At 56.5% G+C, this 23,918-nt stretch overlaps 2 protein-coding genes across 8 annotated transcripts; both read right to left on the reverse strand.

Moving 5' to 3' along the window:
- Positions 1 to 3,416: 3,416 nt before the first annotated feature.
- DHX58 (DExH-box helicase 58) lies at positions 3,417 to 15,178 on the reverse strand. 7 transcript variants are annotated; one of them, XM_021929187.2, is made up of 14 exons: positions 15,058 to 15,161; positions 14,550 to 14,642; positions 14,162 to 14,330; positions 13,731 to 13,932; positions 12,841 to 13,031; positions 11,301 to 11,417; positions 10,001 to 10,127; positions 9,637 to 9,828; positions 7,858 to 8,111; positions 7,127 to 7,276; positions 6,873 to 7,034; positions 5,724 to 5,914; positions 4,310 to 4,406; positions 3,417 to 4,045 (listed from the first exon to the last, which is right to left on the reverse strand). In XM_021929187.2, exons 3-14 carry the CDS (start codon positions 14,327 to 14,329, stop codon positions 3,860 to 3,862), a joined length of 2,037 nt encoding a protein of 678 aa, XP_021784879.1. In that variant the 5' UTR covers position 14,330; positions 14,550 to 14,642; positions 15,058 to 15,161; the 3' UTR covers positions 3,417 to 3,859. The 7 variants fall into 7 exon arrangements, 5 of the variants coding, with proteins under 5 accessions (XP_021784879.1, XP_009188923.1, XP_009188924.1 ...); XR_002518142.2 differs by lacking the exon at positions 14,550 to 14,642 and adding an exon at positions 5,199 to 5,298 and having other exon boundaries at positions 4,025 to 4,045; positions 15,058 to 15,178; XM_009190659.4 differs by lacking the exon at positions 14,550 to 14,642 and having other exon boundaries at positions 15,058 to 15,177.
- Positions 15,179 to 15,572: 394 nt separating this feature from the next.
- KAT2A (lysine acetyltransferase 2A) lies at positions 15,573 to 23,877 on the reverse strand. Its single transcript, XM_009190661.3, has 18 exons — positions 23,452 to 23,877; positions 23,192 to 23,315; positions 22,719 to 22,864; positions 22,525 to 22,614; positions 22,036 to 22,217; positions 21,744 to 21,935; positions 20,796 to 20,902; positions 20,438 to 20,548; positions 20,207 to 20,343; positions 19,917 to 20,125; positions 19,564 to 19,690; positions 17,986 to 18,096; positions 17,368 to 17,511; positions 16,961 to 17,075; positions 16,829 to 16,865; positions 16,680 to 16,743; positions 16,461 to 16,545; positions 15,573 to 16,303 (listed from the first exon to the last, which is right to left on the reverse strand). Exons 1-18 carry the CDS (start codon positions 23,788 to 23,790, stop codon positions 16,110 to 16,112), a joined length of 2,514 nt encoding a protein of 837 aa, XP_009188925.2. The 5' UTR covers positions 23,791 to 23,877; the 3' UTR covers positions 15,573 to 16,109.
- Between the last annotated feature and the right edge of the window lie 41 nt (positions 23,878 to 23,918).

Raw genomic sequence — 23,918 nt, forward strand, 5'->3', positions numbered from 1 at the left:
CAGATGCCTTGGGGCTCATTAGAAAACCCAGGCCCCAGCTCAGCTATGCGGCGGCTCTTACCTCATTAGCCCACAGAACAGAAGCCGTTTGGGTCAAGCCATCACCCTCTATGGTGGGGAAGAGGCTGCCCTTGGATGAGGCATGGCGCACTCTCAGTCAACGAGGTTCCTTACTCCGGAGCCCGGTCGTCACCATCCCCAACCTAGACACCCAGAAAGCTGGGTGTCTAATGCCCGGCTCTTTCTTATCCATCCTTTGGAGCCCGCCTGGTATCATGGATAACGAGCCAGGACCCTCTAACTGCCCCAGAGTTCAGTCCCGCCCAGCAGATGCCCAACGTCGGCGCGCAGAGCCGAGATAGGGATATCCTCACTGTCCCTTGGGGTCCCCCAATTTTGAGGCGAGAGGACCGGACAGGTGGAAGGGGCTGCCTCGTTCTCCCGCGCTGCCCTCGAGGTCCTCGGTGTGGACCAGCCCGCGTCGCCGTCTTACCTGCGGGGCAGAGACGGAGCCCGCCGCGGCCACCTGCTCTCGCCTGGCTGGGAACGCTGCGTGTTGGGCTGGCCGGGAGGGGCGGGGCCCGGCGGGGCAGGGGCGGGGCTGGGAGGGGGAGCCCAGCCGGCCCCTCCTCGAGGCCCCGCCGGTGGGGTGCGCGGGCTCATTCAGGTGGGACGCCCCGGGGAAGCATCTGGGCCACAGGGAGGACCCGGAGCTCGAGTTCTGAAGGCTGGGAAGTTAGGACTTCAGGGGGGTGCGGGGGATGGGTGGAAATCCCCGGCTTCAGACAGCCTTGCCCAGATGCCCTGGAGCCGGTGACTTCATATAAAGACCCCTCACACGAAGAAGAAAGCTCAGAAACCTCTCCTGGCCTGAGTCCCCTTCCATCTGAGCTCTTCGGGCCTGGCAGGGTGGGTGCGAGACGGGACACGCCTCTAAAGGTAGAGTGCCCTCTCCAGGGCTCAGCTGTGTAGAGGCTTAGGCCGCTGAGGGGGCCATTAGGCACCCAGATCATCTTTATCCTCAGCCCGTCTCTCTCCCTGCCACACAGCCCCTCCTCCGCCCCCAGCGCCAGCCCAGGTCCCCCAGCTGTCACTGTTTAGCCCTGGAATGACAGGCGTCCTGACTCCGTGAGTCTAGCCACATTCAAGGCCGTTGAGCTTAGCACCCCTGAGCCCCTGCCCCCTCCCTCTGCCCCCTGTCGCTAATTTTATTGACCTGTAAAAGGCACGTTGCTGGCAGGCAGTATACTAACTGAAGGCAAAGTGGGGAGCGGAGGAGCAACTCTCCCCAGGGGGGAGGCAGCTGGAGATGGGACAGGAGGGAGGAGGAAGGAGACTCCTGCATCCAGGGCCAAGGACACTTGGAGAGGAGGAGGAAGGGGGCCTTGGGAAAGAGGGGTACACTGTCTATGGGAGATGGTAGCCAAAAAGACTGGAGCTGGAATTTCAGCCCTCCCTCAGACAAGAGGCCTACAGAAAAAAGAAAATGCTAGGAGAAGAGAGGGTGCATTTCTCATCCACCTGGGGACAGAACCAAGGATGTAGCAGGAGGGAAGGAGGGTAGACGGCAGGAAGGACTGCCATCCTGCTCTCCAATCTCTGCCCTGTCCCCCTCCCTTCCTCTTGAAGGTGCCTCCTGCCTGCTGGGCCTTTTACTACAGAAATAGCCCTTTCCCTGATGAAGCAACCTAGATCTTGCCTTTCTTTTTCTTTCTTGTTAAAATGAGAACAGAAAATTTAGGCCTTTGTAATTTTCCCCACCCCTATGCCTACCTGAGCCCACCCCTCAAATCCTGGATCTCAGCCTCTCCCCAGCCTAGGGGAGACGGCCTGAGGGTTAAGTGACGGTAGAGAGGGGAACATTGGGGTTGGAAGCTATTATGGGGTAGGGGGAGCAGGAAGCCCTCACACTCTTGATGGGCCTCAAGTTTAGACTGTTGATACTCTTTATGAATAAGGCTTAGGAGAGCTATTAAAAAGGAGTGTTTAAAACTTTTTTTTTTTTTGAGACGGAGTCTTACTCTGTCACCCAGGTTGGAGTGCAGTGGCACGATCTCGGCTCACTGCAAACTCCGTCTCCCAGGTTCAAGCGAGTCTCCTGCCTGAGCCTCCTGAGTAGCTGGGATTACAGGGGCCCACCACTACGCGAGGCTAATTTTTGTAATTTTTAGTAGAGATGGGCTTTCACTGTAATGGCCAGGCTGGTCTCAAACTCCTGACCTCAGGTGATCTGCCTGCCTCAATCTCCCAAAGTGCTGGAATCATGGGCCACCGCGCCTGGCCTAAAACTTTTAACACTAGGTCAGGCACAGTGGCTCATGCCTGTGATCCCAGCACTTTGGGAGGATCACCTGAGCCCAGGAGTTGGAGACCAGCCTAAGCAACATAGTGAGACCTTGTCTGTACACTGCCTCTCTAATCCCCCAAAATTAGGTGTGGTACATCTGTAGTCCAAGGTACCAGGGAGGTTGAAGTGGGGGGATTTCTTGAGCCTGGGAGGCCGAGGCTGAAGTGAGCCATGATTGCACTATGGCACTCCAGCAGGAACAGAGCGAGTCCCCGTCTCAAAAACAAAATAAGAACAAAAACAAAAAAACACAAGGCCGGGCCCAGCGGCTCATGCATGTAATCCCAGCACTTTAAGAGGCCAAGGTGGGTGGATCACCTGAGCTCAGGAGTTTGAGACCAGCCTGTTGGGCAATGTGGTGAAACCCTGTCTCTACCAAAAATACAAAACTTAGCCAGGCATGGTGGTGGGCACCTGTAGTCCCAGCTACTTGAGAGGCTGAGGCAGGAGGATCACTTGAGCCCCAAAGGCAGAGGTTGCAGTGAGCTGAGATCTCGCCACTGCACTCCAGCCTGGGCGACAGAGTGAGACTGTCTTGAAAAAACCAAACACTTTTAACACTAAAAATTACCACAAAGCAGGTCATTTTATGGGGAAGAGCCAGAGGTATGGATTGCACTGGGGCACCAGGAAACTTTTGTTGTTCTTTGAAAATTCCACTGAAAGAAACAGGACATTTTGAAGGTGATGGCTATGTTCATTATTTTGATTGTGGAGGATATGCATGTTAAAACGTATCCAGGCCAGGCATGGTAACTCATGCTTGTAATCTCAGCACTTTGGGTAGCTGAGGCAGGGAGATCGCGTGAGGTCAGGAGTTTGAGACCAACCTGGCCAACATGGTAAAACCCCATCTCTACTAAAAATACAAAAAATTAGCTGGGCATGGTGGTGGGCACCTGTAATCTCAGTTACTTGGGAGGCTGAGGCAGGAGAATCACTTGAACTCAGGAGGTGGAGGTTGCAGGGAGCCAAGATCGTGCGACTGTACTCCAGGCTGGGCAACAATAGTGAAACTCAGGCTAAAAAAAAAAAAAAAAAAAAAAAAAGGAACCAAATGGAAACAATACACAATACACGCAGTTTATTTTCTACCAATTGTATTTCAACAAAATTAAGATACCATGCATTTTCTATCCCATTTTTTCATTTACTTTTTTGAGGAGCCTCAAAAAATAGAAGTGGCCTTGGTAGGGAAGGAATGTCGTGATTCTGAGTACAGTATGGCAAATTATTTTGCCTCAGTTTCCCTAACTCCATCCAGTGCATATGAAAGTGTCTATGTGCGTGCAGGGTAGGTCTGGGCTGAGCTCTGGCCCTCCAGTTGTTTCCCCGTTGCGGGAGCCTAAGCCAGGGTGCCCAGGACTCCTCTGTGGCTGGTGGGCCTGATGCCCACAGCTGGCGATTCAGGAAGGAGGGGCCTGGACCAGGCTGCGTCCCGGGAAAGATGACGGCTGCTGCGGACTCTCCCGCCCCCTACAGCCCGAATCGGGTACTGCAGCAACGAGGTGCTCAGTCCAGGGAGAGGTCCGAAAGGTTCTGGGCACAATGCTGCAGGAAGTCAAAGTCAGGCACGGAGAAGGGCACGCGGGACCACTTTTTGGCCTGGATCCGCCCTTGAGGGGTCTCCAGCAGCATGCTGCGGACTTTCAGCGCTGGCAGCTTCACTGACTTGTAGATCATCTGCAGTCCCCAGATCTGGAGGTGACAGAGAGTGTAGGGTCTGGGTCTCTGGCCTCAGACTGGGCTTCTCTCAAGTTGGAATTCCCTGAATACAGGGCCTTTTCCTCCCACCTGAGATGTCACAGACTATGGGCTCCCTTAGGCAGGGGCTGTACCTCCCTCTTCAGACTGGAGGCCATGGGGTGGGACTGTCTCCTGTGTCCTAGTGAGGGCTCCCTGAGGGCCTCTGAAGACTGGGGCTGAGGACTCTGGGGCCTGGGACATGGCCCAAGCTCTTACCTCCCCACAGTTCCTGCAGCTGATGACACCCCCAGGTTTCCAGTCCTTGAAGACTTTGTTGATGACCACAGGATCCCTGGAGACGTTATAGTAGATCCTGGAGAGGAAGGGGAGTGGCTACAGCCCTCATTGACCCTCCTCAGCCCCAGATCTCATGCCCTCCTGCCGGCCAAGCCTCTGCCTGGACCTTGGGCCTTCCTGCTGGTCAAGAGGCACAGACTTCCCAGGCCAGGAAATCCAGTCTTCAGTGAGTTCTACCTGTGTGGCCTCCATCACATGTTCTCTTGTGCCCAGGTTCAAGCCTCAGCATTGGTTACCTGGTCTCACAGTCTCCTAATGGGTCTCTCTGCCTCCATTCTTACTCCCAATCCCAAGCCATCCTTCCACCAACTGCTAGAGTGATCTAAAAATATAAATCTGCCCTGACACTCTGTTCCTTAAAATCTATCCAAGATTCCTAAGAGGAACCTCCTGGATAAAGGCTACACTTACACACCTGACCTTTAAGATCTTCCATGGGCTAGTCTGTCTCTTTCTAAATCTCATTATTCACAGTCCCTTCCATTCAGGTCAACTGGCATCTTTTTTTTTTTTTTTTTAAGGGCAGAGTCTCACTCTATTGCCCAGGCTGGAGTGCAGTAGTGCAATCTTGGCTTGCCTCCCGGGTTCAAGCGATTCTCGTGCCTCAGCTACCCAAGTAGCTGGGATTACAAGCATGGGCCATCAGGCCCAACTAATTTTTGTATTTTTTTTTTTTAGTAGAGAAGGGGTTTCACCATGTTGGCCAGACTGGTCTTGAACTCCTAACCTCAAGTGATCCACCCACCTCGGCCTCCCAAAGTGTTGGAATTACAGGCGTGAGCCACCGTGCCCGGCCCTCCGTGGTTACCTTCTCATTCGCTCAAATTCAAACCAGACCCATTGAGACCTAGCTGAAATGCGACTTCCTCAATTGAGAAAACCTGTGTGAAGATCCTTGGCACAGTGGCCTGGAACACAGAGGGTGACATAATGAATGGATGGAGGATGGGGGAAGGTTACTGTCTAGGAGACAGAGGATGGGGGATGGCTCAGGGATGGCCAAGCTCTCTTGATATCCTCGGAGTAGGTAGGACCAGAGGGTCAGTGTGTGGTCTTTTGACACTTAGTATCCTGAATTCCAGTTCTTGCTCAACCAGATAGTGGCTGTGGGAACTTGGGCAAGTCACGTAGCCTCTCTGAGCCTCTATTTCCTTGCCTGTAAAATGGAGACAGGGATAAAACCTGTCTAACCAGATTATTGTGAAAATGCAGAATAAGTACTTGCTATAATGCTCTTTAGCTTTCCAAAGCTTCAAAGCACTGTCTGGATGGGAAGGATTCCCAGTCCCCCATCCCACGCCCCCATCCCGATAGCCCCTTCCACAGGTCTCACGAGAAGTTGGGGTTCACGTTGACATGATGGGTGCCCTCCACCTTCCGTAGGTCACTGCCATGGCCCACAGCCACCATGCAGTTGATGCAGAGTAGCTGCACGTGCTCCACTGGGAACTGCCGCCGCTGGCTCTCCCGCTGGGCTGCCTGGGCCGCCCGCTTGGTCAGGGCTGCCTGCTGCAGATCCCGGATCTGGGGTGGGAGGGGACACCAGGCATGACTGGGGCCTGAGAGAACATTCCTTGGGGGACAAAGGGTTCCCAAAGACCTAAGATAATTTGTACCAGGAAGAGACTTTCCTTAACCCTCCCTGGAGCTTAAAAGCAGCTCTATTGCTGGGTGCAGTGACTCATGCCTGTAATCCCAGCATTTTGGGAGGCCAAGGAGGGTGGATCACAAGGTCAGGAGTTCGAGACCAGCCTGGGCAACATGGCGAAACCCCATCTCTACCAAAAAGACAAAAATTAGCCGGGCATGGTGGCGCACACCTGTAATCCCAGCTACTCAGGAGGCTGAAGCAGAATTGCTTGAGCCCAGGAGGCGGAGATTGTGCCACTGCACTCCAGCCTGGGTGACAGAGTGAGACTCCGTCTCGGGGAAAAAAAAGCAGCTGTGGAGAACAACAGTGTGGGCAGTGGGAGGCAACAGTGGGAGGGATAAGCTTTCCTGCTCAATCTTGAAGGATTTTAGGTAAAGCTGCTTCTGTGAATCTGTCATGGGGCATCATTAACAATTATGCTGGGACAACAGGGAGCACCCTGGACAAGGCAGGATGGTGGTGGCCCTGCCTCAGGGGAACCAATGATATAAGTCCTAGTTCTGGGCTTATCTTCTGCACGTGGACTTATCTTGTCCCCTCTGCCTGGTTCCAGGAGGGCTGTAATGCAGCTCTTCCAGATACATAAAGTATCTCATGGCAAGGATAAATAAAGAGCCTTGGACAAGGCCTGCTCCTAAGGCCTTCTGGAGTCCAGGTACTGCCTTCCCTGGCAGCCCCACCCCTGGCCTCTATCCAACCTTCCCTAGGTGGGCAAAGTTAGCCCTGAGATATACAGGGGACAGGGGGACATAAGTGTGCAGTCAGAAACCTGCCAGGGAGGGGCTGTCTCCTCCCCATCCCTCCCACAGGGCATGCAGGCCGCCTGCAGACCTTGGCCTGGTACTCGGCCTGGTCCATCTTCTGCACAGCAGCCACTGCCTGCTCCATCAGCGTCTCCAGCGCCTCGTTGATCAGCTCCCGCTTCAGCTCCCGGCTACCCTCAGTTGCTACAAACGAGTACACACTCTGATCGGCCCGGGCACGGCCCCTGGCCTGGGAAGGGAGACAAGGGGTGTCCTGAGTGGGGCTGGGGCCCCACACAGGATCCTATAAGGGTGCCCGAGTGGAAGGAAATGTGTGAGTACCTGGACCATGGAGATTTCATTGGTCAGGAGCCCATAGCGCACCACCACGTTGCACTGTGGGATGTCCAGCCCCTCCTCTGCCACGCTCGTGGCCACCAGAAGGTTCAGGGTTCCATCTCGGAACTTCCGGATTACTTCTTGCTGGTCCCTCTGCAGGGGAAGGGCAGGGAGGAAAAAGAGGCTGGTACATGAGGTGGCTCAGGCTGACTCCACCTGCCAGAGTAGCCTCTCCTGATTCAGCCCTCACTCCTAATCTTGGTCCATCTCCCTGGAGTACTTGAATCCCATCTTTATCCCCAGGTACCCCCAGGATCTTGCCCATCTTCCCAGATAACTGTCCAACCCCTATCTTCCCTAGGGACTCCTAAGGCTCCCTACCCCTCTAGTCTAGGAAAAACTCCCAAGCCATAGCCTTCTCCTGCAAGGGACCCCAGACCTGATCCTCTGCCCTGAGGAACTACATCACCCACCTCTTTCCCTACAGACCTACAGACCCCTATGCCCACCCTTCTGCACCCAGGGACCCCCAGACTGGGAGAGGCTTCAGCACTGGGGATGTCAGTATCCGCCCCTCTCCCCTAGCTCCTTGCGTCTCTGCCTGGGGACAGTCAACCTTCTCTTTCCACCAGTTCTCCCTGCCTCCACTCCTCTGTGCTAAAGACCCTGTTCCCCACACTTCTCTCCTATGGAATCCCCCCCGCAGTGCCAGCATCTTTCCCCGAAGCCCACACCTGGGTCATGTGGGTGCTCTGGCTGCTGTTCCCAGCCCCAATCAGTAGCTGGGCCCGAATGTCCACGGTCTGCAGGCCCGGCTGCTGCTGAAGCCAGAGCAGGAGGGAGTGTGCGCTCTGGCGGGTGCGGGTGAAGATGATACCCCGGGGGCTGTCAGAGCTCCTGAACTGCCTTTGCAGGATCTTTTCCAGCATCTCCAGTTTTGGATTCTCTGGGCCATGAGTTGCCAGGTGGGCCAGCACATTCTTATGGCCTGTTGAAAACCCCAAAAAGTTAGCCGGGTGTAGTGGCACATGTCTGTAGTCCGAGACACTTGGGAGGCTGAGGGCAGAAGGATTGCTTGAGCCCAGGAGGTCAAGGCTGAAGAGAGCTATGATTGTATCACTGCACTCCAGACTGTGTACTGTGTAACAGAGTCAGACTCTGTCTGAAAAAAAAAAAAGAAGAAGAAAGAGAGAAAGAGAGAGAGAAAGCGAGAAAAGAAAGAAAAAAAGAAAGGAAAAAGAAAGAAAGAAGAAAGAAAGAAAGAGAAAGAAAGAAAAGCCCCAGACAGAGGCAGAGGATGCAGATCTTGGAGTGGGGAGGGCACTGGCGGAGGAGGTTCTCACAGGAATAGGACTGCAGGAATGCAGAAGGTGGGGGTGGTGGAAGGATGGAGCTCCTGCTCAACTCCCCCACAGCAGCACCAAGAATACATTTAAGGATGCCCTAGCCGGGTGCATTGGCTCATGCCTGTAATCCCAGCCCTTTGGGAGGGTGAGGTGAGCGGATCACCTAGGTCAGGAGTTCGAGACCAGCCTGACCAATATGGTGAAACCCTGTCTCTACTAAAAATTAGCTGGGCATGGTGATGCACACCTGTAATCCCAGCTACTCCGGTGGCTAGGGCAGGAGAATCGCTTGAACCCAGGAGGGGGAGGTTGTAGTGAGCTAGGATAGTGCCATTGCACTCCAGCCTGGGCAACAGAGCAAGACTCCTTCTCAAACAAACAAACAAACAAACAAAAAGGATGCCTCCTACCAAGCCCACTCTCAAGGCCAGCCTCACACCAGGGTCACACAGTGCAGAACCTCAGACTAGAACCCTCTTCTTCCCAGTGACCAGGATGACCCTTGAGCTTTTCACTCTGACCTCTGCTACCCAGATCTCTTGAGCCCCAGCCTGTGCTGAGATTTGCAACCTTAAATTTCACCCTCTGACTTTCAGCCTCACTCTCCCAGTCTAAAGGAACCACTCCTAACTAATGTTTTTAAAAAATCTGGGCCAGGCGTAGTGGCTCACACCGTAATCCCAGCACTTTGGGAGGCAGAGGCAGGAGGATCACTTGAGCCCAGGAGTTAGACCAGCCTGGGCAACAAAGTGAGACTCCGCCTCTACAAAAAAATTTTTTTTAATTAGCTGGGAGTGGTGGTTCCCACCTATAGTCCTAACTACTTGGGAGGCTGAAGGGTGAGAATTACTTGAGCCCATTAAGTCGAGGTTGCAGTGAGCTGTGATTGCACAACTGTCCTCTAGCCTGGGCAATAGAGCAAGACCCCAACTGTTTAAAAAAAAAAGTCAACAATGTGAATTAATTTTAACAACTATGCAAAAACCTTCACAAACGAGGAAACAAATCAGTCCTACCCATGGCCTTGGATTTTGGTTAGAAAAATAGGGTCTCCACCAGTATCCTCGCGGGTACCTTCCCACCTGACCTTGTCCCCTGTGCCCTGGCCTCTGACCTCGCATCCAGGTCCCATCACCCCCGGGCCGGAATCCCCCTCCCGCCCCTCACCATCGAACAGGGCCAGCAGCCGGCGCTCGGCACACAGGATCTGGGTTTTAGTGACGTGCTCCCTGTGATAGAAATCCTGCAGCGCAGCCAGGGCATCCACGGCGCGGACGGTGTCATGGATGAGCAGCGCGTCATTGTAGCGCCTCAGGTGAAGTGCATACACCCGCTGCTCCTGGAGCCCGGCCAAAGCCGCTGCGGGCAGAGGGCATAGTGTTTGAGCGGCCCACAGCCCCGCCCCTGTCCCGCCCCATAGGGCCCTCCCACTCAGACTCCGCCCCTGGAGTGGCTAGGCCTCCGCCCAGGCAGGCCCCGCCCCTGACTCCTCCAGCATCCTCGCCTCCGCCTGAGGGGCTGCCCCTCTCACCAGCCTCGCTCAGCTTCACCACCTGCTGCTCATACATCTGCGTCCCAAAGTTCCGGCTCAACTCAGGCATCTCCAGGTGGTCGTGGACTTGGTCCATGAGCTTCTTCAGCAAGTCCCCAAACGGATCCTGGGCAAGAAGAGAGTTGGAGGGGATTCCCATACACACTGGAGGATGGGCATCCAGTGGGGGTGCTGACCCCGGCGTGTAGCACGCTGCGACTGCCTCAGCCATCTGTCTAAGCTGAGGGATGAGCTCCAGAGGGAGGCCAGCTGGAGTGTGAAGGAGTCCTGCCCTGTCTCACCCACGATGTGCTCTTACCCTTTGGCCTGGGCACGGTGATGCCTAGTGTAAGGTACATGGATGTGCTTTGGTCAAGGAATAGGCTGAGGCGGACATCCAGGCCAGAGTGACTCAGTGAGTTTAGGGGGCAGGCACATACTCCACTTGCTATGTAACCTGTTTGTGTAAGTTCATACTGGACTCTACTGTCAGTAGAAGGTATAACTGCCCTGCTGACGCTGTGCATGGGGCTCGGTTCAGCTCGGCACGGCAGGGCACACTGGCATGCCCAGAGAGAGAATAATGCTACTAACTCCTGTAAGGGAGAGCCGGTCGCCTTGAAGGTGGGCAGTGGGGAGCCGGGAACCGGCTTGTGCCCAGAGGGAAAGAGTTAAGCTGCTGACCCTGACAGAGCTGGCCTTGCAGGCCAGGGAGTGCAGCTGCAGGCGTGGGGGCAGCAGGAGCCCCAGAGCCAGAGCACACAGCCCAGATAAAGGTGGACAGTGTGAGAGAGCTGCTGCTGAGAGAGCTGCTGAATAAAACTACATTTCACCTGCCTATGGCCCCCCAAGTGTTCTTTCAGCTATCTGCTCCCTCCCTCCCTCCCTCCAGACCACAGCGTGGGCTCAAACCTGACCCCAAATGTAACATTTGGTGTAGTTATGGACCTGACACCTAGTCCTTGTCCAGTCCAGTCATAGCAGACACCACGCCGTGTCCATACTGGAGAGGGCTCAGTAGAGCCTCAGCACGAAGTATCCCTGCTCTCTGGTTTCTAGAGCACTCCCCAGCATGTCAGTGCTGTGACAGACACCGGTGGTGCCTTCTGAGTCAATCCAAAGAGCAGGCTGTGGGCATGGGCTGTATCTGCCCCATTTCACAGAAAGGAGAAATTGAGGCTCAGATACATAGCAAGTGACCTGAAGTCACAGAGCCTGTGAGGGCGGAGTCAGGGCCCAAGCCTAGGTGTCCTAACTTGACACCAGCTCCTGCTCTCACCGTGTCCCTGCCCCTACATACCTGGCTGCGCCTGTGGCAGAGGTTGTACTGTTTGCAAGGCTGTTGGCTGTGCTCCTGCAGCCGGGGGCGATAGTTCTGGGGTGACATGATGCACCACGTGTCCAAGTTGGCACAGAGCTGGGGGCAACAGAGAGGACTTTACTGGAAAGGGAGGGTCTGTGGGGACAATGGGCAAACCTTTGGGGCAGGATGGATCCCAGCTGAGGACAGGACAGTGTGGGCCATTGCGGGTGTGGGCATTCGTCTACTCAAATATTGCTCGCCCTCTCTCTGCCAGTCTTGTTCTAGGCACTGGGGATACAAAGGAACTCAGATTGGAGTTGGAGAGACAGATAATAAACCAGTAAATAATAATAGAACCGGCCAGGTGCGGTGGCTCACGCCTATAATCCCAGCACTTTGGGAGGCCGAGGCTGGCGGATCACCTGAGGTCAGGAGTTTGAGACCAGCCTGGCCAACATGGTGAAACCTCATCTCTACTAAAAGTACAAAAATTAGCCAAGCATGCTGGCACACGTCTGTAGTGCCAGCTACTCAGGAGGCTGAGACAGAAGAATCACTTGAACCCGGGAGGTGGAGGTTGCAGTGAGCCAAGATCGTGCCACTGCACTCCAACCTGGCTGACAAAGTGAGACTCGGTCTCAAGAAAAAAAAAAAAAAAAAGAGGCTGGGCATGGTGGCTCACGCCTGTAATCCCAGCACTTTGGGAGGCCGAGGTGGGAGAATCATGAGGTCAGGAGTTTGAGACTAGCGTGGCCAACATGGTGAAACCCCATCCCTACTAAAAATACAAAAAATTAGTTGGGCATAGTAGTATGCGCCTGTAATCCCAGCTACTCGGGAGGCTGAGGCAGGAGAATCACTTGAACCTGGGAGGCGGAGGTTACAAGGAGCCAAGATCATGCCACTGCCCTCCAGCCTGGGCGATAGAGTGAGACTCTGTTCCGAAAAAAAAAAAAAAGAAAAAAAGAATAGAACCTTGCAGAGCACGTTAACAAGCTCTGAAGAGGATAGCACTGGATGACATGACAGAGAGCAGAGGGGGTGATCAGGGAGGACTTTCAAGAGGTGGCATTAAGCTGTTCAATGAACGACAAGGAGGAAGCAGCAGGTAAAGTTCAAAGGGAAGGGCATTCCAGGCAAAAGAAATGGTAAGTGCAAAGGTCACGAGATGGGAACAAGCCCTGCATGTTCAAGATGCAGAAGGCAGGCCAGTGTAGCTGTAGGATGAGCTACAAAAGGGAGGGCGCAGGAAATGAGGTGGAGAGGTAGATCATGTGGAACTTTGTAAACCATAGTAGAGTTGGGAGTTAATTCTTTGTGCCATAAGAAACCATTGGAGGCTGGACCTTAGGCGAGGAAGGGGCCAGACACTGCCATGGAGAGTCTGGTAGGACTGGTGGGGATGGGGTAGTGGCAGGGCAGGCAGGCAGGCAGGCAGGCAGGCAGGCAGGGAGGGAGGGAGGGAGGGAGGGAGGGAGGGAGGGAGGGAAGTCCCTGGTGGGTCTGGCAGTGGGAGGCCCACAGGGGCCAGGCTGACCTGCAGGACGTGGTCGATGGCCCCATCGAGCTTGGAGGCCCCGCCAGTGCCTGGGGAGGCTGTGAGACCCAGCACCTGGGGTAGGGGTCGTGCCCTCTGGAGTTTAAGTTCTAGGTACCGGCTCATGATGACGTTGTAGACTGTGTCCTTGTGCGTGTGATGGCACTCATCCACCACGATCAGGGAGAAGGCTGAGGGCACAGGGAGGAAGGCTGTGACCTGTGTTTGCAAAGCCCTTCCTCCCATCAGCTTTCAGGTAGTCCCCACAATAGTCTTAAGAATTCCTTCTTCCGGCCGGGCGCGGTGGCTCAAGCCTGTAATCCCAGCACTTTGGGAGGCCGAGACGGGCGGATCACGAGGTCAGGAGATCGAGACCATCCTGGCTAACACGGTGAAACCCCGTCTCTACTAAAAAAATACAAAAAACTAGCCGGGCGCGGTGGCGGGCGCCTGTAGTCCCAACTACTCGGGAGGCTGAGGCAGGAGAATGGCGTGAACCCGGGAGGCGGAGCTTGCAGTGAGCTGAGATCCGGCCACTGCACTCCAGCCTGGGCGGCAGAGCGAGACTCCGTCTCAAAAAAAAAAAAAAAAAAAAATTCCTTCTTCCCTTCACGACTTGCAGCTGTGTCCCAGGATGGAGAGCCAGGCAGGGATGATTTCTCTCCATTTCACAGATTAGTAAACCGAGGCTCAGCTGGGGAAGGGACTTGTCTAAGATCCTATACTATAGCCCGGCCTGTTTCTACTAGAGTGTCTGTTGGGGTTTTGTGAACAGGCAACCCTCCACTCCCACAAAAACTCCCAACACCTTGATTCCGGTGGGTGCCCTGGGGTTGGCGGGAGGAAGTACCCCAGATGCATATCCTTTTCCTCCTGGCCATGGCCCTCACCAGTGAGCTCCACGTGCTCCTCCTCCTCGGGGCTGGTCAGTGCCATCTGCAGAAGCTCTGCTGTGCAGATGAGCAGGTCATGGCACCGGGCCAGGTGGCCAAAGCCAGCACGTGGCCCCATGTCCCCACTCAGTGTTGTCACGGTCCAGCGTCCATCCAGCATGCGCCTGAACTCTTCACCGTGCTGGGTCACCAGGTGCACCTGGAGATGGAGAATGAGCTGGGAAGAGAAAGCTGAATCTGGGGCCAGGGAAGTGCGGGGGAGGTAAGGTGACCCGCAGGGCATGGCTGGGTACTGAGCTGGGGTGGAAAGACGGGTGAGCTTAGGGATGGCCACAGCAGCTTTGGAGTTCTGGCGGGGACTGAGAGATGCCTGAAGAGCTGAGACCCTGCTTGGTGGTGGGGGAGTGCGGCAGGGACAGACCACTCACCCTGTTGACCAATACAACCACCTTGGCTCCATCCACAGTCTCTAGGTGCCGCTTGGCCACATAAGCAGCCGCCCGGGTCTTCCCAGCCCCCGTGGGCAGCCAGATGATGATATTCTTGCCCTCCAGGGCAGGCATGATCACCTCCCACTGGTAGGGCCGCAGCTCCATTCTGGGAATAGCGGGGGACTCAGACCCACCGGCCCCTCCACCCCTCCCAACTCCTGGCCAGACCAGTTCGTGCAGAGACCTCCCTTTGCCCAGGACTCCACCCCACTTGAAGGAGGTGGGGCAGGACTCCCTCAGAACCCATCAGGACTCTGCGCCGCCCAAAAGCGGGAGGCGGGAGTAACACAGGCTACACCTGCCCCCTGCCCAGCCCAGGTCTCACCTGCTCTAGTCGGTAGGTCTGCCCAGGGCAGTCCCACTTAACTCAGCCTAGTGCTACTGTGCTCAGCTCAGAGACCCGAAATGGAAACTGAAACTGAAGGAAGGAGCCAGCTGAGCTGACTTAGGAATCTCCCATCCCCGCCCCGGGAAAAAGAACCAATAAAAAAGAACCGTTTGTGCTAACAGTCATCGCCAACTGCCGCGAGCACAAACTCCGGGACGAGTACTGCTGCTGCGCCAGCGCCGTGGCAGGCATGATCACCTCCCATTGGTAGGGCCACAGCTCCATTCTGGGAATGGCAGGGGACTCAGACCCACTGGCCCCTCCACTCATCCCAACTCCTGGCCAGACTGGTCGGTACGGAGACCTCCCTTTGCCCAGGACTCCACCACACTTGAGGGAGGTGGGGGAGGACACCCTCAAAACCCTTCAGGAGACTGCTCTGGCCAAAAGGTGGGGGTGGGAGTAACACAGGCTACACCTACCCCCTGCCCAGCCCGGGTCTCACCTGCACCACCAGGTAGGCCTGCCCAGGGCGGCCCTGTTTAGCTCAGCCTGGTGCCGCTGTGCTCAGCGCAGACAGCAGAAATCGGAAATGGAAACTGAAACTGAGGGGGAGGAGCCAGCTGAGCCAATTTAGGAATCTCCCATCCCTGCCCGAGAAAAAGCCCCATGTGTGCTAACAGGGAAGCACTCTTTCACTGCTACGGGATCCTCTACGCTTTGGCCCTTTTGCGGTCAGTTGTAACCACGTCCACCCAGGTTAAGGTTAAGTCAGGAGGTTCTGACCCCTGCTGCCCTGGCATCTGGATCAGGAGCAGCCTGGAGGAGGGAAGAGGTGGGGGGCTGCAGCCAGGTAGGTCTGCCCGACTAGAGCAGGTGAGACCTGGGCTGCGCAGGGGGCAGGTGTAGCACAGGACCAGGTCTGAGGCTTGCTGGGGAGAGCAGCCTCCAGTTTGCAAGAGGTCCCTGGGGGGCCAAGGTGAGCCTGCTAAGGCTGGGACTATACCAAAGAAACAATCACACAGAGAAATAAAAAGCTTTATTGTTCCCTCTAAGGGATTAATGCCAGGGAATGAATGGTCCCCATACCCCCACCCCGGGGGAGACTGACAGTACAGTACTGGACAAGGCATGGCCCCCTCCAGTTTGGACTGAACTTCCAACCCCTGAAGCCATCACTCAAGCTAAAATGAGCAGTCCTGGTCCTCAGGGAAATAGCCACCTGGGCCAGGCCCAGGAATCCAAGCCTCCAAAGCTCTTAGGGACCAGGTCTGGGGGCCACCACGGCTGGGCAAGGTTCATCCCTGGCCACCAGCCACTCTAGAGGGACTGGGCCCCAACCCAGGAGACCTCTTACACACAGTGAAGGCTGGGACAGAGCTGCAGGCTTGGGGGTGCCTGAAGGTCCAGAAAGGGATGCAGGATCAGGGGCCGGAGGGCCCTTGGTTAGAGTGTCTCAAGCTGAGTTGGGTCCGTGGGGCCAGGGCATCCCCTAAGGATCAGATCAGAATCCGAGGTGGAGACATTCAAGGTCAGGGCTGTGGCCCAAAGCTGGGCCTACTTGTCAATGAGCCCTCCCTCCTTGAGCTTGAAGTAGAAGAACTTCTCCAGGGCGCTGGCGCAGCGGCAGTACTCGCTGTCCGGGGGGTTGTACTCGCGGCAGTTGGCGATGACCCGCTGCAGGTCGGCCACAAAGAGCTTCCGGGTCACATAGTAGCGGCTTCGCAGCCGCTCAGTCATGGTCTTCAGGTCTGGGGCAGCAGGAGGCGGAGCACAGCTTTAAGAGGCTGAGGACCATGGCGGGGCTGTCCACCGGGGTGGGCCCCATGGGGCTGCAGGGCGCAGTGAGGGCAGGAGCAGGTATGGGGATGGAAGAGGGGGGAAGGAGATGGAATGGAGGGTCCTCACCAATGGGGAAGCGGATGACCTCGTAGTAGTCAGGGGCCTCCGACTTCTTCACAGGCTCCATGAAGGGCCAGGCACTGGGGTGCGACTGGAGAGAAGAGCCGAGCTGGGGACAGCCCTGCTGCACCCACGCCAGCCCGAGAACGCCACCCACCTCACACTGCATCAAGAGGCCACAGCCATTGGTGCAGGGGCCCCGGAAAGGCAACCTGGTCTCCCCACCTTGATTTGGGCCAGCAGGTTTTTGAGGGTTGTGTAGAGCTGGTCGGGGTCCTTCAGCTCCTTCCTGGGGCGAGACACACCAAGTCTGAGGCTCCGAGTCCCTCTGCCCCGCCCCCCCCCCAACCTGGCTCCTTTGACAAAACACTCACCCCTTCTCCTTCCCCAACGGCTTCCAGCCCGTCTCTCCTGCAAAGTGGGAAGTGGGAGAATGTCTCTAAGAATGCCAGTCTGCACCCCAAGCAGCGTGCCCCCACTACCCCGCAACCGAGACCTCTGCTTACGAATGCCAGGGACACTCTCCACAGGGATCTGCCTCACGCCCTCCTTGAAGCAGCTGAGCCCCGGGTAGACCTTGCGGATCTGGGCCTGTTTGCGCTCAATCAGCTTCTTGATGATCTGAGGGAAGGAAGGGTCTAAGGGGCCAGCTCCAGCCCCAGCAACAACCCCTCCCAGGGCCACAGTCAGAGCCACCAGCTGCACCCACCCAGATGCAATGCCACCTAATCCAGCACCTCCCCTCATACCTTCCCCAAGGGAGCAGAGCAAGAACCAAGATCCTGGCCTGTCCCCTCCTCACTCACACACACACATACACGCATGTACACGTAGTACAGGTCTACACACGTGCGCTCGCCCTCCGCATGCACATTCATGAAAACTCCCACAGATGCGCACGTGCGCACACCACCTCTTTCTGCTTCTTGATGATGTGGGACAGCTCTGTGTAGGGGATGCGGGGATTCAGCTCACACTCCATCAGTGTCGCTCCCTCGTAGTCCTTGATGTAGCCCAGGTATCGGCTTTTGGGCACCTTGATGTCCTTGGAGAAACCCTGGGGGGTGGATGGTCATGACCCAGTCCATCCATATTTCCCAACTTCTGTAGTCCCTCCCCTGGGAGCACCAGAGGGGTGGCACGTGCCATGTGACACCTCCTGCTCCTGAACCTCCTCCTGGGGCACTGAGGGTTTGAACTGTCCCTGGAAAGGTCCCGGGTCAGCTGCCCACTCCTGACTCATCCCGAAGAGCCCCCCAGTTCCTTCAGGCTGCTCTACTGGCCCCCCAGTTCCTCCGGCCTGCTCTACTGGCCCCCCAGTTCCTCCAGCCTGCTCTACTGGCCCCATAGGCCCCCATTCTCCCCTGGGGCAGTGGCAGCAGAGGAAAGAAGATAGGCATGGAGACTTTCCTGGCAGGTGTCAGGTGAAGTAGGGGACATAAAGGGACTCCTACTCCATCCACAGAGGGGCTGGACAGAATGACCCCAGGCTTCAGGCAAAGGACCAGTGTGGGACAAGGCTACGGGTCACCTGCTTTTTGAAGTAGCCGATGGCGTACTCGTCCGCGTAGGTGAGGAAGTAGAGAATGTTGTGCTTGATATGATACTCCTTCAGGTGGTTCATCAGGTGGGTCCCATAACCCTGCGGGGCAGGGGAGCAGGACTCACCAGGAGCTGAGGATGGGCCTGGTGCTGGAGAGGTCTCAGAGCCCAGAGTGGAGCGGGTGGATTGGAAAGGAGGTGGGGAGAGGGAGAGCATCCAGGCAAAGAGGAAGAAAGGCAGCTGACAGAGGGAGGGGAGTTTATGGGGGAAAGTGAAAGGTAGAGGCTTTCTAAGCTCACTCTGGGCCAGGTGCAGTGCTTCCTGTTTTACAGACCGATTCTCAACCCCAGAGGCGAGTAGTACCACCTCTATTTTAGAAAACAGAAAACTGAAACTCAGCTATGTTAGGAAATGCGTTCAAGGTCAGGCTGCCAGCCGTGGCAGGGCCGGGTCCAAACCCAACACAGGCCAGCAATTCCCAGTCCCTGGGCCTCAGAGTTGGGAGAGGAGGGAGAGGGAGTCACCAGAGGCCTGAGCAGGAGCAATGGCTCCCACACATCAGGGCCAACGATGCGCCACGCAGATCTGAGGTATGTGACACACAGAGCCAGCGACCCTACGAGGGGGTCTGTTGTAACAAAGGACAGAAGCCAAGGCTATCAGCATAGGACTACTGTAATAACGGTTAGTTCGGCTGGTCACCGTGGCTCACACCTGTAATCCCAGCACTTTGGGAGGCCGAGGCGGGTGAATCACTTGAGGTCAGGAGTTGGAGACCAGCCTGGGCAACATGGTAAAACCCTGTCTCTACTAAAACACAAAAGTTAGCCAGATGTAATGGCGCATGCCTGTAGTCCCAGCTACTTGGGAAGCCAAGGCACGAGAATCACTTGAGCCTGGGAGGTCGAGGCTGCAGTGAGCCCTGATCATGCCTCTGCACTCTGGCCTGGGTGAGAGAGACCCTGTTTCTTTTTTTTTTTTTTTTTTTTTTTGAGACGGAGTCTGGCTCTGTCAGCCTGGGTTGAGGCAGGCCGGATCCTCAGCTCACTGCAAGCCCGGCCCCGGGTTTACGCCATTCCTCCTGCCTCAGCCTCCCCGAGTAGCTGACTACAGGCTCACCACCTGCTCCGCCGTTTCTGTATTTTTAGTAGAGACGGGGCTCACCCATGTTAGCTTGCGGGATGGTCTCGGGATCTTCTGACCTAGATCCCAGCCTGCCTCAGCCTCCCAGTGCTAGGATTACAGGCTTGAGCCAATCACACCGGCCGACCGCTCTAAAAATAAATAAAAAATAAAAAGTAAAGTAATTAATTTCCCCATGTATGTAAATGTTCTTGTGATGAAGAAAATCCTAGTCCACAGGTCACCAAAGCGTGGCCGCCTCTTGGGCTCTGTCTGTGAACAGGTGGTTTCCTAATCCACAGTTATCAAAGTACGGCTGCCACCTTGTGGGGATGTGAGGAACGGGCCACTAAGAGAAGAGCAAGGGGCTGCTGCATCCCACACATCCCGCTGCTCCGAGCTGGCCCAAACTCCGGAGCGAGTGGGCTGGGGAGCCGCACTCACCTTGACCTGCTCATTCGAGGTGACAGCACAGAAGACAATCTCCGTGAAGCCCTGGGTGGGAAACATGCGGAAGCAGATGCCACCGATGACCCGCCCATCCTTGATCAAGGCCAGAGTCTTGTGCTTCCTAAGAGAGAGGTGGGCACGTCACAGCCCCTGCCTGTTTCCTTCAGGTCCCCAGAGCCCTGGAAGTCTGAACTGTAGTCAGGGTTGGGCAGTGAGAAATAAGAATGCTCAAAGGTTGAACTTCAGAAGTGGAGAGCAGGGGATCTCCAATTTTGAGGAGTCAAGAGGCCGAGGAGGAAGGGACCCGGGGGTGCTGCCCTGGGGGAGGGGCTCTCTGGGGGACGCACGGGTCAAAGACGAGGCGGGCGATATACTCCTTAGGCATGCGTGGCAGCTGGTGGGAAAAGACATTCTGCAGCCCCACGAGCCACAGCAACACCCGCCGGTTGGCCTTGGGTGTCAGCGAGTTGCCGATGACGTGGAACTCAATGATGCCACGGCGCTCCTCCAGGCGGGCTGTCTCATCCCGGGCCGCATTGGCCGAAAGCAGGCTCGTCTGGGCACAGAAGAGGGGCGGTGAGCTGGGGTGTCAGGTTGGTGGGGGTCCCCCAACTGGTCAGCAGGTCGGGCTGCCCACCTCAGGCCCCAGCATGGCAGCAGGGTCAGTGATGGTCAGCATGACCTCATTGACTAGCTCCATGGGGATGTCGCCCATCACACGGAGCCTCTTGGCATCCTCCAGGGTCAGGTTCTCCGGGAGCTTCCTCTTCTCGCCTATTGGGGAGGCAGGCAAGGTTGGTCAGGATCAGTAAAAAAAAGGTTTGGGAAGGAGTGAATGATGGTCAGAGGTCAGGGATCAAGTATCCACCTGGCATAGGCTCGGCCCCTGCAGAATCCAGACTCAGGGAGCTGTTGCTGCCTCCGCCCATGCTGGGGCTGAAGATGGGGGTGCTGGGAACAACTGCTGCACTGACCGAAGCTGAGGAGAGAGAGAGAGAAGTCAGGGACCGGGGGACTGAAGCTAAGGGGAGAGAGAGAGAGGTCAGGGACGGGGGGACTGAAGCTGAGACAGAGAGAGAGAGAAGTCAGGGACGGGAGGGCTGAAGCTGGTGGCAGGTCCCTCAGTGGGATCCAGGGCCTCTGGCCCAGCTGAGCCCTCTTCCACCCAGGAGGCTTAGCTCAGCCAGGCAGGCCAGACACCCTACAGAGCATACCATGGCACATACCTGGCCGGGGCACCAGCTGTGTCCCCTCTGAGGGTGGCATGGTGAAGCCTGACTCCCAGATTGGAGAGTTTGCCCCATAGATCTCCTCCTCCAGCATGGACAGGAATCTGTAGGGAGGACACAGTCTGTCCCACAACTCTGTTCTCCAAGGGTGCAGCCTGGGCCAGGCGGCAGAGGGACTGGAGGCTGGTCAGAGCAGACCCTGCTCTTAGGGAACTGGGGACCTGAAAGAGGGGACAGCCCCTGTCTTCTGGGAGCCTCCAATGGAAGGTAAGACAACAGGACACATCCAGGACAGAGATCAAAGAAGCTCAGTTTCACCATGCTGTGTAGCACAGGGAGACAGGTCTGAGCTGATGTCATCCTGTGCCGTGTGGCCAGGCAGGGCACCTTGTCACCCTGAATCCCCTCACTGCCCTCAGTATCAAAATGGGCTCAGACTCCACCCCACCTTGCCATCTCTTGTTCCCACCTGATGGCGGAGGGCACTAGAGAGCCAGGATTCGTCAGTGAGGGTTTTTTGAACAGGGGAGTTATGACCCAGATTTTAAAAGGTGTGGCCGAACAGAAGAAAATTGTACAGAAAAGACCAGAACAGGAGTAGAAATTGGTTTCACTTCAAGCATAAGCTCTGATTTCTTGGAGAGCTGTGCAGGGAAGGAGTCTGAGGCTGTGTCCAGGCCCCCATGGGAAACAATTAGTAACATCTACCGGGGCGTAGGGTGGGGTGGGGGCAGCGTTAGCTTGGGCTATGTACCTGCCATCCCCAGACTAGTACTAGCAAGTTGCTTCTGGGCCATGGGCAAGTCTGCCAGGTAGACGCCCAGATCCCAGAAGGCCCATGGAGGGAGAGGAGGGACCAATCCAGGAAGCCTTCCTGGAAAAAAGGGGACAACAGGGAGGATGTGAACTTGGGGCCAAATCCTGATAGGCCAGAAGGAGCCTTACTTGGGGAAGTGAGTGAGGATGAGGGTCCTCTTCTCGGGCACCAATTTGTCCTTCTCCACTCGGAACTTTTCCAGCAGCTGCCGGCGGGTAACGGTGAAAATGGACCGGAGAAGGCTTCGCCCAAAGACATGAGTGGTTTCGTAGCGGGGGAGACTATCACAGCTCTGGGGCACGTGGCAGTAACAGAGCCATCTGGAGTAGGGAGTTGAGGGGGAGACAGGTGAGGGCGGAAACCACTGAACCCAGGCTGGGCCTGCAAGCCTCCCCCGAAGCTGCCCCTGGCTGGGCCTACCTGGTGTAATTGACCTTGTAGGTAGCCACATCTTCAGCCTGAGACCTCTGCCGAAACTGGGCAGGTGTCTCAAGCTTCCAGTAGTTAAGGCAGAGCAAGAACATCTTTGAGAGCTCGAACATCGTCTGCCGCTCCCGGGGAGCCAGGTGACTAAACTTGTACTGCACAAAGTTCAGCACACCCTGAGAAGGGGTGGGTGGGGAATAAAACCAGGAATGAGATGTGAGCAGCCTGCAGGGCCTTCTTAGACAAAGGAAGATGCTCCCTGAGGCCAGGGACAAGGTTCTCCTCTCTCTCTCGGGTGCTCTCTATAGAAAAGCTCTGCCCCCTCCCTACCACCATGCCCACCCTGAGGTTAGCACAAAACACCCTCCCTTCTCTGAACCTCCCCACTGTTCTCAACTTGAGGAGGATGGAGAACACAGGCTCCCCACTCCTCCAAGCTGTCCCCAATTCTCCTCTCCGCTATCTCCAATTTCCCTATCCCACCTGCTCAATATTAGGTTTCTCAAATGGAGGGCTGCCCAGGGACCCCTCCACCACGGGCCGGGTCATCTGCAGGATGCACTTCCGCAGGAGCTAGAGAGAAGAGGAAGGGGCATAGAGGGGAGCGGGGCAGAGCTGCAGACAACCCCTCAAGGCCCCACCTCCTTCATTCACACCCTCCTTCAGTAGAAGCTCACCTTGAAGAGGTAGAAATAGACCTGCTTGGTGTCTGTGTCCTCCTCCTTGTGAACAGACATGAAGAGATTCTCCACATCCACCACCATCCCCAGCAGCCGGTTTATTTCATCCTCTGACACATTCTCCAAGTGAGATACGTGGTCAGCTGCAAGACAGATGGCAGAGTTGGGAAAAATTGATAGAAGAAATCAACAAGGCTTCTTGACCCTCTTCACAGCCAACCAAGATGCACACTCCATCCCTCCAACCAGTGTGACCAATAGTGAGACTGACTGCTGCGATAACAGCCATTGGGTTTCCTGGGCCTGTTTTGGGCTGAGAGATTTCCTTTCCCCTCCCTTGGTGCATACACACCCCCCAACCCAATCCCTCCTTCGAGGCATCTTTGATTTTTTTCAGAGATGAGGCTTTGTGGCACTTGTCACCCTGTCCAAGCAGCTGCCCCCAGCTCCAAGGGCGCTGCCTGCCTTACCCAAGGGATGCTCACAACTGCGGCACAGCTCACTCAGGTTGGCAGCTGGCTGCTGCAGATCCATGCGGGGTGCAGTGGGGGGCTTGGGGTTTTTCCAGCCATTACACTTACAGGTTTCATTGGCCTGGAGGTGGAAGGATCAGTCAATGATCTATACCTCTGGGGCAAGAGCCGCTCCGCAGCCAGAGCTTTGACCCCACTCCCACCCGAGCCCAGGGATGCCCCAAGCCCCGCCCCTTCACCCCAGGCCCCGCCCCCACCTTGCAAGCCGAGAAGACCCCTAGCTTCTCAAGCTTCTTGGCGCGCGGCAGCCCCCGGACTTGCGCCTTCCTCTGGCTAGCGCGCTGCTGCTGGCTCAGGCCAGGTCGTGCCGGATCCCCCCCGCTCCCGGCCCCCCCACTTCCTACCCCGGGCCCCCCAGTCCCTGTGCTGCCGGCTGGGGCTGCAGCTGGGGCAGGGGCTGGTGCCGGGGTGGGAGTCGGAGTCGGGGCTGAAGCCGGGCTGGGTGCAGGAGTCGGAGTTGGGGCAGGGGCTGGGGACTGAAGGGGCCGGGGCTGCGCAGCCGGGGCCGGGGTCGGGGCCTGGGAAGGTTCCGCCATGGCCTCCCCCGCAGCGGAGAGCGGCGCCGCGCTCCCAGCCCTAGGGCCGCATGGGCAACCGGCGTTCAGTGCGCAGGCGTCGCTGCGCGGCGCGTGACGGGAGTTGTAGTCTTCCAGCGCCTTCCCCC

Source organism: Papio anubis, chromosome 17, assembly GCF_008728515.1.
Source record: "Papio anubis isolate 15944 chromosome 17, Panubis1.0, whole genome shotgun sequence".
NCBI classification, from domain to species: Eukaryota; Metazoa; Chordata; class Mammalia; order Primates; family Cercopithecidae; genus Papio; species Papio anubis.